This window comes from Marmota flaviventris, chromosome 5 (assembly GCF_047511675.1).
Source record: "Marmota flaviventris isolate mMarFla1 chromosome 5, mMarFla1.hap1, whole genome shotgun sequence".
NCBI classification, from domain to species: Eukaryota; Metazoa; Chordata; class Mammalia; order Rodentia; family Sciuridae; genus Marmota; species Marmota flaviventris.
The window spans coordinates 77424739-77443270 of NC_092502.1; the positions used below are offsets into that span (position 1 = coordinate 77424739).

The 18532-nt window shown below is 37.2% G+C and overlaps 1 protein-coding gene across 1 annotated transcript in view; it reads left to right on the forward strand.

The window, feature by feature from the left end:
* Positions 1-17163, forward strand: part of Fbxl17 (F-box and leucine rich repeat protein 17) — a 529863-nt gene extending 512700 nt beyond the window's left edge. Inside the window, exon 9 of the mRNA XM_027927783.2 lies at positions 14284-17163. Coding sequence (XP_027783584.1) covers positions 14284-14424 — 141 coding nt within the window. The 3' untranslated portion in view covers positions 14425-17163. The remainder of the gene's footprint in view (positions 1-14283) is intronic.
* The last annotated feature ends 1369 nt before the right edge of the window (positions 17164-18532 follow it).

Sequence of the window (18532 nt, forward strand, 5' to 3'; positions counted from 1 at the left end):
TCTGCTAACCACTAATAAAATCATTAGTTTGCATTCTCCTCCCCTTTCTACATACCTGCTAGAGCCTGCCAAGGAGCAAGATACCTCAATATCTACACAATTAACCCCCTGATCAAGAATATTGACAATGAGATCCCTGCACTGGAGAGAGATGGGCTTGTGAAGTCTTTGTGTCCATGTGCTCATGTTCTGTTATCCTGAGAAATATTGAAGTCTAGTTGCACTTTTTTTTTTTTCCACAAGCAATAAGTTTCCTTTGGGACCACTTACATATAATTCAAAGGTTATACTTTACCAAACCAGTGCTTTCTTCCTCACTCCAGCTTTTGAGGAATTGCAAGAATACTAAAATGTCTTTTCTGTATTGTAGAAAAAAACTGTTTTTCCTCTCTCCCTCCCTGCCCTTAGGTAAGCAGAGAACAGAAACACAAACTTATTCTTTGCTAAAAACAATAATATGTACTTGGATTATCAAACAATGTCTAAGCTAAATTGCAGTAAATTTGATGGCAACATTGCTGATTCCCAGGGAGGAATCCTCCAGCCATTAATTCAACAAATGCAGCATTCCCCATGAAGTTGTAAAGTTAGGAAGTGCATTAAGAAGATCCTGTTTGAGTAGCTTTTCCGATTGCTGGATGGATAAGCATGTTAGAGGTTTTGAAGCTGACGCCAGATAATCTCCTAAACTTTAATGCATTGTAAGAACTAAGAGAAGAAAACACTGTGTGAGACGGCTTTGATGAATTGGGGTGAGCTTATATTCTTAAAGACTGTTCAAAGGCTTATTTGACCTTGGGAATTAGAGTTGACCTGAAATCACCTATCAACTTAACTCACATTTATTTAGTGATTTAGTTAAAAAAAAAAATCTTGTATAATCAGTGGGACTCTCTAATAAGAGCAATGTGTGTGTACTCTGATTTCCACAATTATAGACAGTGACTTCGGTCATAGAAATTGTTTTTATGACTTCAATGAATTCTAGACTTGCTACAGATCTGTTTCTTCTAATAATATGGTATTTTCCTCGTTTCTTACAAGGCAGCTTGGATGAAGAACAAAACTGAAAAGATAAAAAAAAAATTCATGGGAAAGCTGTAGGGCAAATGGAAATGCAGTGTTCAAGGTTAATGAAAAATGTTTGGGGTAACAAGGTTGGTGGGAAGGGAGGGAGCACAGTGGCATGGCATTGGCTGAGAAACCAGACCTCGCCAGAGGCAGCCTGGCTGATTTGGGAACCTCTGCAGTGTGTGTTAATACTGAAGTTTGGAGACACAGGGCCTGAATTATGAGCAGTGAATAACATCATAAACGTAGCAATTCTCAAATGCCAAACCCTTGTGAAAAGCAGTTGGATGAAGAAATGCTGGAGCTTTTAAAAGCTCCCTTTCACTTTCTTTCTTTCTTTCTTTTTTTTAACTTCATGCAGAACTAATTTTATACACTGTTCATTTGATTTGAAAATGCCAGCGTCTGGGGTATCATTAAAGAGCGTTATTGAGGGAGTCATTCTTGGCAAAGCTTTTGCTTAACATGCTTAGTTCTTATGTCCCTTCAAGTTATAGATAAGAAGGAGAAAAGTGTGCCTTGATTTACCCAAGGAAGTTCCTGTGCCTTTGCTCTAAATGGGTAGCTGCCCTTCTGCCAGGAGCTCTTCTCCTTGGCCAGTAGAGGCGCCTGGAGGGCCGTGGGGCCTCTTGACTTAAGGAATAGACATAAATAGTTTGTGAAAGTTCCACCCCAATGTCCTATGACCAAAGCCTCTTGGAATTTCTTTGATTTCTAGTTGACATAAATTAGAATTACACAGGCGTGAAGAGTAGACCCAGAAAAGATCAGAGAGGCTGCTGGGGGAGGAGAGTCGCCTCTGTGTGATCCTATTGATTATCCAGCTGCCTTCAGGCCAGGGGCCTCTGTGGAGACTGACTATTATTGATCCACACTGTGAAAATAATCGAATTAATTCATTTCTCATCAAATTGCCACTGCTGAGACCTTCCTCCTCACCTGCCCTAGTTCCTAAAGTTCTTAGTTGAGGAGAGAGAAGGGTGATTTCTTTTAATAAATGTTGTTTGTTATATTCTTCAGAACATAAGAAATATTGTTTTTTTGCAGGGAGTTCCTCATTTAAATGGTAGATTTTATTTAACAAAATTAATGAGGAGCTAATACAGAAAGCAAGTAACAGAAACCAGCCAGCTTTCCTCAAGCCAGGAGTCTGCTTTACAACCTTGTGAGATCAAGGGCCAAGTTTTGTGTGCCCAATTGAACATAAAAATATTCAGGAAAATTTGACCACTGCATTTTTCAGGAAGTAATTATGGTAAGAGAAAGCCTCAACAACTTAAATATTTCTGTGGAGATTGAATTTTTATCAGCTTGTTTAGGAATCATGAGCAGAAAAGCCCTATGGGGAAAATAATACAGTACTCTGTAACTAATATACAGAACTAACTGGAAAAATCAGTTTAAGGGAAGAATAATTTGTGGGTCACTGTGTCCAGAACTGTTTTGGTAGCAATTCAGCCATGAAACAGAGTGTATACCTGCAGGGATTCCTCTCTTCCCTGCTACATATGCACAGCTGTTTTCAGATTGCCCTTAGCCAAAATTTAAGATTCAAAATTAATGCCATATTAAAGAAAATAAAGTGAAAAAAAGAAAACGTTCTGTCCTAATAACACAGGAGTGGTCTGACTATATTAGATCGTGCAGTCCTCTGTCACAAGCAACGTAACCATCACCCAAACAGCCCATCATGAGGAGTGCTCCCAAAGAAAGGGGTGATGAAAAATGGTGAGAGTGTAGCTGGGGCTCTAAAATCTGAACTTAAGTCCTTCACTTGAAGCATCAGCATCTTGTTCCTTTTGCTGATAAAACAGTTTCTCCAGGTGATTTTCACATAGGAGCACTTTAAAACACAGTTTTACAACCCTCTCCTGATTATTGCTGGTAATTGAAACAGGGAAAAACACATCAGCTGAAATTCAGAGCTTACCTCTCAACCTCATTTTAGTCAAGCGCTCCCATCTCCTCTTCTTCCAACCCTATTCACTTGAACTGCTAAGTGGAATTGAAAGTACTTCCAGCATTTAAATACTAAACCAAGAAATGCTGGCACAGAGCTTTATGGAAGAGGTTAAATTGGCAAACACCAGTGTCAGATTGTCAGTTTTCAAATTCTACCTCTGTCACTTCACTATCTATAAGATCTTAATCTTTAAAAGCCTCAGTCAGTTTCATCTGAGAGTCAACTGAAAAATGAGGATGCTAATAACATTTATGCCAGATAGTTATTACAAGATTAAATAAATTTTCCAATAAAGAACTTAGCCCAAAGTCAGACACATTGTAAGCACTCAATAAAGGTTAACTTTTATTACCATTTTTATTGTTATTATTATTTTTGTATACATACCTTCCATGGAATCATTTGTCTACTATATGAACAGCCACCTATCCTTAGCAGAGTCATAATATTCTAGCCATGAATATCAATTTACATTAAGATCTTAGAAAGAAAAACTAGCCTCCTGAAACTTAGGCAGCAATTCTTAAAAAATAATAGATTTTTTAAAAAAAGACTTGCCATGTCAAATGACCAGTGTCCAGGCTAAGACTTGATTTGTTTGTTTCTTCAGGAAAACTGACATCTGTCTAAAACTTTTAAGAGAATGGACTGCAAACAGGTGCTTGTGTTTTGCTCACCTCTGCTATGGGATGGGTTTGATGTATAATGAAATCACTAGGTTTGTTTTAAAAAGGAGGGAAGAGGAAAACCTACTGTTTCCTGAATACTGTAGGGTGGGTAGAATGCTATGTTGGAATTTGCCTGAAGGTACCCTGAAGCATCATTGCTTTGCAGTAAATAATCTCCTTGGAGCTTTGATTTGGCTTTATAATAATATGGACGAATTAGGTTATAATATCGTATTAATTTTTAAATTTAGAAATAGAAAAGATTCCTTAACATAACTGAGATCAGATCCCCGAAGTCCCAAACAACAGACCAAGTAGAAACATGCGTGTCCTACAGTGGCCCAAGAGACTGAGGGGTTTCTGCAGGAGGATAGGGAAACAGCTCCGCCTGCAGTGAGACCCTGGCATTCAGCAGCAGGTGTCAGGCCCCCTACCATGCTGCATCCAGAGAAAATGCTGTTCCTGTTTGTAAGTAGTGTTTCAGAGGAAACCCTAGACTTTCTCCCCTTACTGTTATAATATATTTTATTCATTTATTCAGTAAATATCTATTGAGTGACTTACTCTGCTTCAGTCACTGTGACAGGTGACAGGTCAGGAAAAACAGTGAACAAGATGTATTTCCTACCCCATGGATCCTGGGCCTCCTGGGGAAGACAGACAAGCAAACAGACAACTAGAATACTGTGAAATTGCAAATTATTTTTCTAAAGGGGACATTTAAAATTAGGTTTAGTCTGAACAAAGATCCTCAACTTTGATCTTGAATCAGCTTTTGGCTCTAGTCCTCTACAGTTCTTTTTTTCTGCCACCTGATTATTAAATTTCTGAAAAAGATTGTCTAGAAACAGTTTTCCTCACTTTCTCACTGCTCATTATAATCTGTTTCCATCCTCACCCTGACACTATGCTGCTCTTTTAAAAGTCACCAGTGCCCTCTGTGTCACCAAATGTAGTAGCTATCTCTGTCCCCAGCTTGCTCCATCTGTTGGCAGCTGCATCTATATGGCATCCATTCTCTCCTTTGTAGGCCCTCTCTCCACTCTGCTTCTCTGTGTCTCCACCCTGCATCTGTAAAATGGACTTATCTTATAGGTTACTGAGAGAGATGAGTTAATTTGTGTAAATTTCCTCATATGAGGTAGGAAATCAAAGTTAGCTCTTACTTGTTTTGGTAATTAATTTTTACCTTTCTCATCCCTATCAGTCTTCTCATTAGAATGGAAGTGTTCTCTGTTATTTTACCAGTACCTACAGCAGTGGCTGGCACATATTAGTTGCTAGATATATAAGTATTGGATGAGTGGATGGATGAATGGAGGGAGGGAGGGACAGAGAGAGGGATTGAATTGTGTTTTTCATTTGCAGTCTCTTTAACCAGAGTGTCCCTCCTTTTATTGCTTTATTTGAAATCTACATTTTGATTTGGGAAAGTATTGATAGCTAGAAGCATGTTTGAATATAATTATATCCCACTACCTTTTAATAATATGATATATTGTAAAAAGCAGCTGGATGGAAGAAAATAAATAAGAAGGGTTCCACCTTGGAGCGAATATGAGTTTGCTACAGCTGGGAATTCTGAGGATGGCTGAAAGCACCTGGGACCCAGGACAGACAGAACTCAGGCCTCTGCTGTCTGGTTGGCATCCTTTAGAGTGCAACATTGGAACATTCTGATTTGTGTACAGTTCCTCTTCTGAAAACCAAAACATATTTCTTATTTTCAGGTTCTTTAATCTACAGGTTTCCTGGTCACATTCATACAGAATAAACTTTTGCTGATAATAAATTTGTTTCAGGAAACAGGTCAAATCCATAAATTCTACTGGATGGAAACTGCAGTTTTAGAAAGATATTTTTTCATCAGGTGCCCACTTGGTGATTACCACTACCCTAGCCTTTATGTAAGAAAATAAAAACTGAAATCAAGACAGCCATTAGGCACAAAAGAAAACATATTTTAGTTCAGAGAGTTTTCCTCTTCAATTATGTTTTTCAGCTTAAGAGTTTAATTTAGAAACACCCAGATGTGTTCCATAAATACATTGCACTTACCACTCAGCGACTACATTAATTATCTTATTAGGGCCCAGGTTTTTTCAAATAGTTGCTCTTTTACTGAAGCATTTAAAGCACTGTAGATGACTCTCTTAAGTGACTTTTTCCATCCTGGTGTCCCATATACATCTGTTTTGGTTCTCATCTGCACAACATGTGCAAATATACAGATTTGAGCAATGGATCAAGTCCATGACCAGCAGTTTGCAGCTCAGAATAACCAATGCAAGACCATGTACCTGGAGCTTGTACTTGGCTTGAAACATCCTTCTTGGTGGAGGATTGCTTGGTGATACAGGGGATGAAAACATCACTAATTTTTTTTTTCTCTGACAGTCTGGTTGTTGGATTTCCTGTCACACTAATCTCTAATTAGAGGCTTCGGGTTAGCAAGCCCCAATTCTCACTTAACACTGCAGGCGTTTCTATGATCCCCATCCTCCCAGGTTCTTTGCTGCTTTCTCACTGTGCTAATTCAAGTGAATAGAAGCAGTGCTAGTGTTAACAGGCAACCTACATTTCATGAAAAAGAGACAGCATGAAGCCAGGCCTGTTGTGATATTGACAGAGCATAGCACTTTCAATCATTGCAGATTCTGAAATGAAATGACTGCATTTGACAAAGTTGACTGAATTTATGAGCCTGCCTCTGTCAGGTTCATTGCACTCTCTGTATCTGTCTTTTTCTATGTTTTGGGATTTTTAGATGAGTTCTTTTTTGCCACCCAAGAGTAATATTTCTTACCTCTATGTTTAAAAAATACATCCTTATATACCTGAGGCTACTAATATGAGGTTCATGAGTGAGGCATACTGCATTATGGGTATTCTGTAATCAGCTGACTCCCATATTCAGTGGGTGACTTTTAGGTTTCAATGAGATACTCAGTTTTTCTTCTTAAAATTGTATTAAATGCTCATTCATGAGTACCCTCTCCGTCCACATCATGAGTAATCCTTTGAGGAAGAACAAGGTCCATATGAAAACTGTGCTTAGAGGAATCTTTCATTCCTTCAGCTTTTGGGAAGATTGGGTGGCAGCCTTCTTTGGCTGTGCTAAACTAGAGACCAGATGCTGACTGAAAAGAAACCAATCTGATTTTCCCTCATTCAAAGAAAAACATCTTTTGTTTCAAGCAGTGATAAATATTTCGGGGGAAAAAAGGCACCCATTTATTTTCTCCAGAACTATGGACTAGGTTTAATATAGAGGGCATATGAGAAGTAGGTGGGCACTTGTATTTAATAATCTTAATTTAGGTCTTGCCTTCAGTTTCCCAAGGGCAGGAATCACCTGTGCCCTTTGTGATCATTTCAGTCAGCTTTAGACCCATAGGTCTCAACCTGAACTACACAATTGAATCTTCTGGGAGCTTTAAAAATACCAATGTCTAGGTCCCTCTCTATCAAGATTGTGATATCATTATGGTCTGGAATATACCCTGGACATGGGGGGGGGGTGATGAAAAATACTCCCAGCTGATTCTAATGAGCAGGTGGGATTACAACCACTGCATCCTTGTTTGTACTCTAGATTGTGGACACAATTCAATTCATCCCATACCACTAAACATGCATCCATATTGGTTATAGATTAATCACTGTGGGATTCCTGGCAGAAGGTATTGGTTTAAGAAAGGAAGAGGAAAGGAAGGGAATGTGAAGTTGTTTATAAACAAAAGAAAGGGAATAGGGTGCTATTCAAGGAAGTTTCACCTTGCTACTGAAGGGAAAGAAATGAGAGACTGTACAAATGGTGGCAGATTCCACTTTCCTGCTCTAACCAAAGGAAAACCTGAGTAGAATGTCAGGTCATCCAGTCAGGGACAAGAGAAGTCCTGCTAAAGACGGAGGGAAATAAAACCATAAAACTCTGCAGACCACAGAGGGATGGTGCATGTTGGCTGGGGAGGGTCCTGGAAAAATCAATGTATCATCGGGTCTTTTATTCTTTTCTTAGTGTTCCACTTAAAATATTTGAAACTGCACTTCGATGACCCATCTCCTTTACATGAAAATTTGAGGTGGTACTAAGCTTTGCATTATTCTTATTTTATCTTTCTCAATGTGTGCCTAACTTGGAGCCTCTGGGCAGTAGTTGAAAGAGCAGTGGGGTTTATTTGAATATGCATTATCCACAAACACTTGCTGGCACCTGGTAAGTACCAGGTTCCACGGATATCCAGTACAGTTTCGCAGAGAGCCACATAACTCCGAGAAGCAGACTCCGGAGGCATGTTGCTCCAGAGACAAGAGTCTGCCTCTAGGCCGCCAGGAGTCAGCCCCTGGGGCTGCTAGCAGTGAGTGACATTGCCCAAGGAGTCTGTGAAGAGTGACAGACCAGTGTGAGGGCCAGAGACCCGAATTAGAAGGCAAGAGCTGAGTGTGCTATTTGTAAAACCTCACAGATGCACTGTGGGCACCTTACTTTTCCCACCTGCACACAGATTCATCTTCTTTTCCCATCCCCTCCTCAAAGCAGAGCTATTTGAAACAAGAACATAACTTCAGTTACACTCTTCAGTTTGTTGGATGAGGCAAGAGACACATTGCATAGTTTACAAAGTAAAGGATGATTAGTTGTTCAGTACTAGCTCATGAGCTGGTTTCTTTTCTGCATTATATGTATGTATTTAATGACATGATACACAAACTGATTTCCTGCTTGTCCTTCAGAAGTCCACTTACATATTTCTTTTGGAAAGCCCTTTTCAACACTCTGGGAGAACATCAGGTACTAGCTACCGGCTTCCTTCCACAGCAACTTGCATTTCCCTAAAAGCACTTCTCAAACTTTGATGATGTCCATTGTCCCTGCTGGAATATAAGCTTCAAGAGGGAATCCACTGAACAGTCTACCTCTGGAACAGGGGAAAACATGTTCAGGAGAGAGATGGAAGAGAAAGCAATACCAGTTTCTACCATAGTTGTAATTGTCTCTGTCAAAAGTTCTCTTTTTAGTCTTGCAGGTTCATCATATTTCTATTAGGCTTCAAAGATTCATGCAACCACAGCTCTACAACAGTATATTCTGCAGGCCAATTGGGCTCCATTATCTTCTACATCCCCATGGAGAACCCATTTTGAAAAGACTGTCAAAGACTTGTGGGGAAGGGGGAGTCGCACATGCACACCTGCCAACTACAGTCATTTTATTTTTAAAGCTACAAATGAATGTCATGAACATTTTGCTGGGTAGGTGGGTAGGCCCCAGTCTGACACTTTCTGTACCTCACTATGTTACTGAGGTGTCAGGAAAGTGTTGTTCAATATAGAAAGCACTGTGTGCTGGAGTCCTGATTTCAAACCCATTTATTACGAGTTGTGTGGCTGTATGTGAAATACCAATTCTGTCTGAGCCCTGGTTCATCTATATTATGATTAATGTCCAGGAGCTGGGAAATAGTAGATGCTCACTGAATATAATTTCCTCCCATCCTCCTCCATCCTTAATGAAATGGAGATATACACTTATTTTGCCTTATTGCTCCTTAGGGTAAAAAGTTAACAAAACTTTTCAAGTATTTTGCCAAAATAAACCATGCCAAAGAAGAGAGTTTGACTATTTCCTATCACATAAAACCCTAATATTATGTGTTTATCACTGGAATGTGGGGTATTATGGGCTGGAAATAATAATCTATTGCATGTTCCTCAGAGTACCATATGCCAAACACCACTGTGACAAATAGAACCAACCAGAAAAAGAAAGCCCCTCCAGTTTCCATTTGCTCCCAGGTAGAGGTAAAGACTTCTGAAGCCCAAGAAATCAGCAGAAATAACATTGCTTTGAGTCAGAAGACCTCTGGACTAAGTCCATTCCCTCTCTGCTACCAGATAACTTTGATATCCAAAGGAACCTTAAATGTCACAAATTTTTCCAAGTTTTCTGTCAGCCTCTCCTTGGTCTACCAACCTGAGCTGGCTGCTGATGGTGCAAACTAAAGTATCAAGTCCTCTGAACTGTGTGGGTATTTGTGCAAAGTTTTGGAATCCTGCTCACATCTAGTATCACTAGAATGTCTGTAAGTGTTATTGATCTCCAACAAGGAGGATCACCATCAATGAATCCAAAGTATATCTTAGTCATCTCTTGAGTACTAACCTGAGGGACACCAACCCAGCAAAAATTGCTCAACCACCATCATGAGCTACTTCATTCTCCTGTGAGAAATTACTGAAAGCTCCAGAAAAGGTGCATCTAAAAAGAAGTACCCAGTGATATCAGACAGAAAAGATAACAGCCCAAAGAATCACTATGGTATGAATTTCAAAGAATTAAGGAATTTGGGGTTGCCATGTCAAGACTTTTTAAGCTGCTACTACTGTAGCTGCCATAATATTGGAACAAGATTAATTTATCTCTAGAATTTCGGATATATTAGTATTGCTTTTCCACATAATACATATTCATTAAGCAACTCCTATATTAATTTATCCAGGAGATATTTATTGAGTATGTACTCTATGCTAGGTGTGCTCTGAATACTAGGGATTTGGCAATGAACAAAACAACAGAAATTTCTGTCTCATGGAACTCATATTCTAATGGGGTAAGAATTTATCAGTGTGTGTAGGACTGAAAACAAAGAGATAACTAAAATACTCTTTGTTGCTAAGGAACTTAGCTCTCTGGGAACAATGCATTTTTTAAAATATTTTTTTAGTTGTAGATGGACACAATGTCTTTATTTATTTATTTTTATGTGTTGCTGAGGATTGAACCCAGTGCCTCACACGTGTAAGACAGGTGCTCTACCACTGAGCTACAGCCCCACTCTAGGAATAATGTATTTTGTTGGAATTTTAAACAGTGTTCATTTTTTGTAGGAAAACTTCCTCCATTAAAGAATAAGTGACTTTAAATGGTTTATTCTTAACTGTGATCTAATGTATTCAGATGTCATATTTCTTCTCCTAACAAGAAACATGTCCTGTTTTATAACATGAATTAAAGAGGGAATAAAAATCACAATGTAAATGATTTATTCAGCAAATTGTACCAGAAATTGTATTTTTTGAAAAACAGGTATGATTAAGAAAATAATTCCAGCCTAGGCTTCTACTTACCTGGAGCTTTTTGGAGAAAATACTGATAAGGAGCAGAGGGAACTATGATGGTCTAGATAAATTGGTTAAATTGAATCTCCCAAACTCTCAGGGTTCTCTCCTCACCCTTCCATAGCAGCATCAGCGGCAGCAATATAATGAAATTATGGTGTGATTTACCTTAATTAGCATAGCAATTTGCCTCACATTTTCAAAAAGTGCTAATAGATGTTAACTCAAAATAGATTAAAATACCAGACAAATTGCTACTACCTTAAAAAGAGTTATAATAATTTTGAAAATTTAAATTATGGTTATGCAGTCTTTAGAAAGAACTATAAAATCCAATCTTTCATATATATTTTTTAAAACACCTATGGTACATGCTTCCCCCCCCCTTTAATCACAGTAATTTCTTCAAATGACACTCCTGCATATTTCTTTAGGAAGATACACTGCATTTTTCACATATCATGTGTAATGTAGGAATTGCCATTGATAGTTTTCAGCAAGAGGGGGAAAACCGAATACAGAAAACCAGGAATCATGGGGAAATTCTGAAAAAAAAAAAAAAAACACCTTTATCTCCATGGTCCCTTTTTTATATTGCATACATTTTATGAGTTGGAACAAAGAACGATCCTCTTTATTCCAGCAAGCGGAATTGCGCATGACAAAAATCTCTGGAAATCTGTGTGTGACTGTAGGATTTAAAATGAACGTTCCTGGTGTCTTTCACTGAACTCCTCTACAGCACCAAAACACTTATGGGGTCCATACAAAGAGGAGATGAACATGATTTGTACTTCTGAGAAGTAAATGAACATAACTTTAATATAAAATTTGTCCTGCTATATCACCAGGGGACATTTTATGTAAAAGATAGAACTTTCCCTAGTGTGAGAATATGTGTTTCCCTCAATAATTCCTACCCAACAAAGCTCTAAAATGGAATATTCGCATCTTCCCTTCTGTGTTGTTTTCTAGAATTTACAGAGCACAGTTAGCTAAAGGACTGCTTAGAATTAGAAGACACATTATATTCACAGAGGACTAGTGGCACCATTTTTTTTTCTCATACAATTAAAAGAAACCAACTTGTTTTTTCTTAGCTATACCTGTGAAAGTCAGAGAATTAACATAGCATCATCTCTGTTCTCAACTACAGATGTACCTTCCTTTATGCAACAGAAATAAATAAATTGAACGTGGATAAATCAAAGGATATATAAAATATATTAGGGGAGCTGACAAAATAAATTAACCCTACCATGAAAATTTTTACTAAGGTGAAAAATTATCCCCAATTTATATACTCCATAAATCCATATCTTCACATATCAGGTTTGTTTAAGGTGAATTATATGCCTTTTCCTAGGAAACAGTTATCACAGAGATATTTTCTGTTTTTAAAAATTGGCTCTCCAAAATAAATTGCCTGTCAACCCTACATACAAAACTTTGTACAGACCCATGTGTAGATAGGAAAAAAATGTACCACAGAAAATAGTTCCTGTGTCTTTATAGTAGGTTTAAATGTTTTTTCTTCTCTATTCTTTTCTCATCTATTTTTTATTTAATAGGTTCCTTGAATGCTAAGTGTTTAGATGACATATCCTTCTTTTGCCGTGCAATGCAGATTTTCTGAAGGTTCTCTGACCAAATGCCTTCACCTTTCGTTCAGTAAAACTTGCATCATTCTGGGTTTGTGGTGGGAGGAAGAAAGGTAACCAACTGTAGTGAACCACAGTTAAAGGAAAGGGAGAATTTCCTAACAGTGAATATGTTAGCTATAATTATTACATTTATTTGTTTATTATTATTATTATTATTTGTTCTTTTTAGATATACATGACAGTAGTGTATATTTTGGCATATCATACATACATAGAGTATAATTTATTCTACTTAGAATCTCATTCTTATGGTTGTACATGCCATAAAGATTCACTGTGGTGTATTCATATATGTACGTAGGAAAGTTATATCTGATTCATTCTAATATTTTTGCTATTCCTCTCCCCCATCCCTTCCCTTCATTCCCCTTTCCACTGAGCTTCTGTTCTTCCCCTCCCCACCACCTTGTTGTGTGTGATCATCCCCATATAAGAGAGAACATTTGACTTTGTCATAAGTACTTTTATCCTGTTTTTACAGTCAAAGAAATCAAATGTTAAAGAAGTAAAGTGAAAGCAGGATTCCAACAAGCAAGTCTTAAACAGAGAATTGTCCCAACAGAGATTAAGTATCATTAAGCACAAGGCTATAATATTAGTTCTCAATATTAAAAACAATAACATGGAACATATTTTTCCAGATCACCCAGAAAAGTACAGACAACTGTTATTTCAGAAAAGTACAGACAACTAACTTCATGATCATCATATTTCTGATCAGGTTTTCAAAGCAAACAGTAGGGGTTTGATGTTGTTTCAGGTTTTTCCTGGTGGTCCTGATCTTTTTAAATAATGGACATCAAGGGGGATTCTCAAAAACATGTATTACAAGAGCCTTCTTTTAGACTCACTTAATATAGCTTACTTAGTATAAATGAAATATTGATATATCTGAAAATGCCCAAGTGTTCAATAAAGATTTTAAATAAAGCTACTAAAAGTTGTGGTTCTCAGGTTAATCATTTATTTATCTAAAGGATGAAGGAAGCTGTCGACTTCTGTGATATGAACTGCAATCAGCTTAAAAATAATTGACAAATTAATCCCTTCACAGCACAGCAATTGTAAAGGTGTTAGTTTTAATTAGGCCTGTCTGATTGCCTTGTCTAATCAAGAATCAAGGTGGTATCTTTGATGGTTAAGGTCTAGTGGGGCCATCCCTGACCTGCCAGCCATGTATGTTTTAATTATTGATTCCTCACATTTCAGCCCTTTTCACAAAGGGACTTGAAGTTTGTAATGCCTTAACATTTAAAGGGAAGAAAAATAAACATTTTCCCTAGTACTTCAATCTAGAATCCTGTGTATCCTCTCCCACTTTGTACAGTATTTGTCCTAAAAAGGATGTCAATGTGCATTAGAATGCTATCTTATTATTTCCTTACCTCTCAAGCACTAGATTTTCAATGGACATTATTAAGATCTTGACAAAAATCACAATTGTTTGTACTTCTAGAAAACACATTTGATTTTTTGAGATTATGTCTTGAAAAAAGGATCCATGGGTTGGGGTGTAGCTCAGTAGTAGTGCACTTGCCTAGTATGCCCAAGGCCCTAGTTCAGTACTGCAAAAAAATGAAAAGAAAAAATGTGTGAGGGTAAGGATAGCAATGAGAAATCAGAGAGGTGAGACAAAAGAAAAGCCTATCTTCTCACAAAACAGTTTCCCACATTTCTAAGAAGAAACAAGTAGAGGGTTGTCATGCCATCAGAAGGCCACAGTGTGCCAGTGAGCATGGACAGCTGCATGGTATTGGTGGTCCCTGTGAATAATGGTGTGCTTCTTGGGTTGCAGGTCAATGAAGTGACAGTGGAACAACTGGTGCAACAGTATCCCCACATCACATTCAGCACTGTCCTGCAGGACTGCAAGAGGACCTTGGAGAGAGCCTACCAGATGGGCTGGACCCCCAACATGTCTGCTGCCTCCTCCTAACACTCCTGCCCATGCATAGGTCCACTTGGATCATTCAGCAGGGCAGTGATTTCCTGGAAAGGTGTTGACTGTCACCTGTCAGCGTGCGTGCAGGAGTGTGTATATTCATGTCTTGTTTGCCTACTGCATAGTGTAATGCACATTATCTGTTACCAGGTGGGCTGGCTTTTTTTCTTAAAAATTGAAGATTATGAAAGCCACAAACCTTTTAGTTTTTATGTTCAAAGGCTTATTTCTCTTAAAAATAAAATAATTCTTTGTTTCAATATAGAGTCAAAGAATTAGACGTATTACTTTGAGCTTCTAATTTCTGCCACTTTTGGAGATCCCAAAAGACAAGTTTCTTTTTTGATGGTGTAGAATGTGTGCTTCTACTGGTGAAACCAGAACAGAAGTGATATTGCACTAATTAGAAGCCTAGAAACCAGTACTCTTCAAAATTCCCCACACATATATACATAGTAAGTTACCTGCAACTTTCATGTACCCCTACAAGTGGGTAAACACACACACACACACACACACACACACTCGGGTGGTTTCTTTGTAAATCATTTCCTGACAGAGTGGCCTTCATCCAGGCCACTGGGGAGCATGTCATCCTGTGTGACTCTCTCTAACACATTGTGTCCACAGGTGGTCAACTTGCTATCTGGTGGGCGACTTAGAGACTAGAGAGAATAAAGCCTTTTGTAAATTTTTTATATGGAGGCAACAATCTGAACTCCCCTGGCCAGCTCATAGAAGTTAATTATTCATTATTCTACAAATGCATTCTGTTGAGTACTAAATATTTTACTTGGTTTTGCATTAACATTGTGTTAGCTTTTATGTTGTGGTTTGTAACTGGTCAGGATATATTTTAGTGATATTTGGAGCTAATCTTAGCATTATCCACATTGAAGCCACCAGTGTAATTAATGGTGAGCAGTTATTAAAAATCTACAGATCATTTCATTATTTTGTTAATTTTGGTAATTATGAAAGCATTTTTCTGAAATTTGGGGGTAGTCACATTAATAGAAGATTAATGAGTGAGATACAAGTAGACAATCTTCCTACTGAATTTTTTTTTCTTTTGCTTTGGGTTTTAGAACAGATTTTTTGGATATGTGCATGTCATTTTTTGAATAGTTCTTATGCTACTGCAAAGATCTATTGCAAGCTAATGTAAGAGTTAAAAAGAAAAAAAATTAGAAAATCTGTTCACTAAGATTCTGTTTACACTTGCCAGAAATAAGTATTTTTGTTTAATTAAAGATTGCCAGCTTTCAGTTAAGACAGTACCTATCAGTAAATGAATATATGTCTTGATTTCACACATCTTTACAATTAATTCATTATAGGGACTTAGGCTCAAATAACCTTTCGTATGTCTAGATTTATAATCAAGACAGCAGGGAGCCTTTTTAAGCTAAAGAGTGATTATCTTTCTCAGTAGAACTAGAAGCAAAACCCTGACTTGTGAATTTGCTATTTATTCTTCCCTGATGTGGACATAACTGTTATTTGATCTTTAATAGATATACTGAGGTTTGAGTGCATTTCCTATAAATTCCATATTGCTAAAGTGATACTAGCTGTAAGAAACAAAAGATAGCCTTATATTTGAATGTCATTCATGTATTTATAACGACTCCTTTTTGTAAACAACTGTTTCCTTTGATTATGTCAACATGTTTCTGATGTGGCATTTTTTGTTTTAATCCCAATCAGTTAAGAAAATCTAGTCAATAAGCACCAAGAATATTTTTCCCATAGCTAAATGGGTTAGTAATTTAATTTGAAGGGAGTAAAATTTTCATAATAAAAAGATGTTTACCATTAATAAACTGTATTTCTTCTTACACATTGAACTGTATCATTTCCATATCCATTTTTCCACCACTGAAAAATCTTATTTCACAATATTTTAACTGATTTTTAACCCAAAACTAATTTATAAGACAGTATGTATAGTAATAGTAGCTTGAGTGAATAAACAAAAGTTTAATTTTTATATATGTCACACTATATTTTAAATAGTTTTTAAAAAGGACAAAAGAAGGGAGAACCATCTATGATATAGATGGTACAATTTCAGTTCAAAGTTGTAATAACATTTGGAGTGTTACAGTTTGGTTGTCAAATGGTTTCAGAGTGTATAATTGATTTTTTTTTTAATGTTAAATTGTTTGAATCTAAAGTACAGCACTATAACATGCTTTAGCTTGGTGGGGGGAGGGGGGTACTGGGGGACTGCACTTATTCTTTAAAATGTTGACTAATCCAAAAGCCTGATACAACATAACCTGGAAAACTGCCTTGGTATATTGTAGAAATCTGTAGAAATAACATATCCAGCCTCAAAGCATTAATCTCAAAAAGAAAAAGAAAAAAAAAACAGCCAGAAAAAGCATCACCTCAAGTGATCCTGTGATGGTTGTTGAATGTGTTCTCATTAGATGCTTTGAAATGAGGCTTAAAATAATTTTTCTAGGCAATATAGTTTCTTTTTTTGCTTAGAATGTCATCCATACATGTGAACACGTTTAATGCAGGACTTTTTATCCTCTCCAAAATGTCAACAGTATTTTCAGAATAAAGCCTATGAAATATATTGCTGTAGTGGAAAATTCTGGTCCTTTGTCTTTAATGTCTTTTTGAGTGGATAAAGAAAATTCACCCGGTTTGTAGTTTCTATATTTCCGTGAATCTTTTGACCTTGCAATGGGTTGCAATAAAAGAGAAACAAAGCACTGTGTCTTTTGTTTTATTTTAGAAGACAATAAATGGCCTCCCTGTTGCTGGTTGGGTATGATGCATGCAGTAATCTGTGTCCTTGTGTGTTTCACTACAGAGTTATATAGGTTTGACTAACCCAGAATAATAAACAAGATTGGATTGAGGAGATTCTAATTTAGTCATGATTATTGAGATAAGATTAAAACCATGAAGGCTTAAACAGAGAATTGTTTAAAATTCCATTCCCTAAATAGGCACTCATTTACTTAGTCATTAATTCAATTTTTCAAAAGCAAATAAATAAATAAAACATTTATTGAATAACAAACACGTGCCAAGCACTGAGGATTTAAAGATAAAGGACATTTATTCCCACCCTCCTAACAGGGAGGCATTCTGGAAAACTAACAATGAGAATGGAGCATGGCAGTTGTAATAATGGGCATAATTCTGGGGAGCACACCAAGGACCAAGCAGCAGCTTTGGGAAAGGAGAGCTGTGCAGAAGAGCTTTCAATAAAGGGTAAAGGAGTAACAAATCCACCAAACTTCCGATGGAAAGGAAGAGCAGGCAACCCAGAAAAGGAGGAAATATGTACAAAAGCATTCAGGAGTGGGACAGAATGGCAGTTCAGGGCCCTTTCTTGAAGAACCTCAGTTTAATAGGAGGACATGTTGTGTAGGGAAAGCAGATACAAAAAGCTTCTAGGGAAAAAACAGGGATGGGTATGGTTGTATTCCAATAAAACTTTATTTAGAAAAATAGGCATCTGGCTATGGCCTACTAAAAAAATTTGGACTTGTAGGAAGCACCAGATGTGCTAGAGACATCTTGCCCTAAATTTTTTCAGCAAGTAAATATTTAAATGCAAACCTTCTATTTCTGGTACTATTCATGGAATAGAAACCATGAAAGATTTTCTGCTACGTAATATCTAAAAATGTTTATTAAAATATTTTTAACTACTTTTAAATGATTGGATGTGTTGGTGAAAAAGCAAAAGAAACCTCTTGTGGCCAGGAGCAAAGTGGGAGCAGCAGTCTAGAACAGGGCTCATGAAAGTATGGCTCTGAGCCAAACATGACCAGATACCTAGTTTTTTTTAATGTAATTTTTTTAATTTACATATGACAGCAGAATGCATTACAATTCTTATTACATATATACAGCACAATTTTTTCGTATTTATGGTTGTATACATAGTATATTCACACCAATTCATGTCTTCATACATGTACTTTGGATGGTAATGATCATCACATTCCACCATCATCAATTACCCCATGCCTCCTCCCTTCCCCTCCAACCCCTCTGCCCTATCTAGAGTTGATCTATGCTCCCGCTCCCTATCCCACTATGAATCAGCCTCCTTATATCAAAGAAA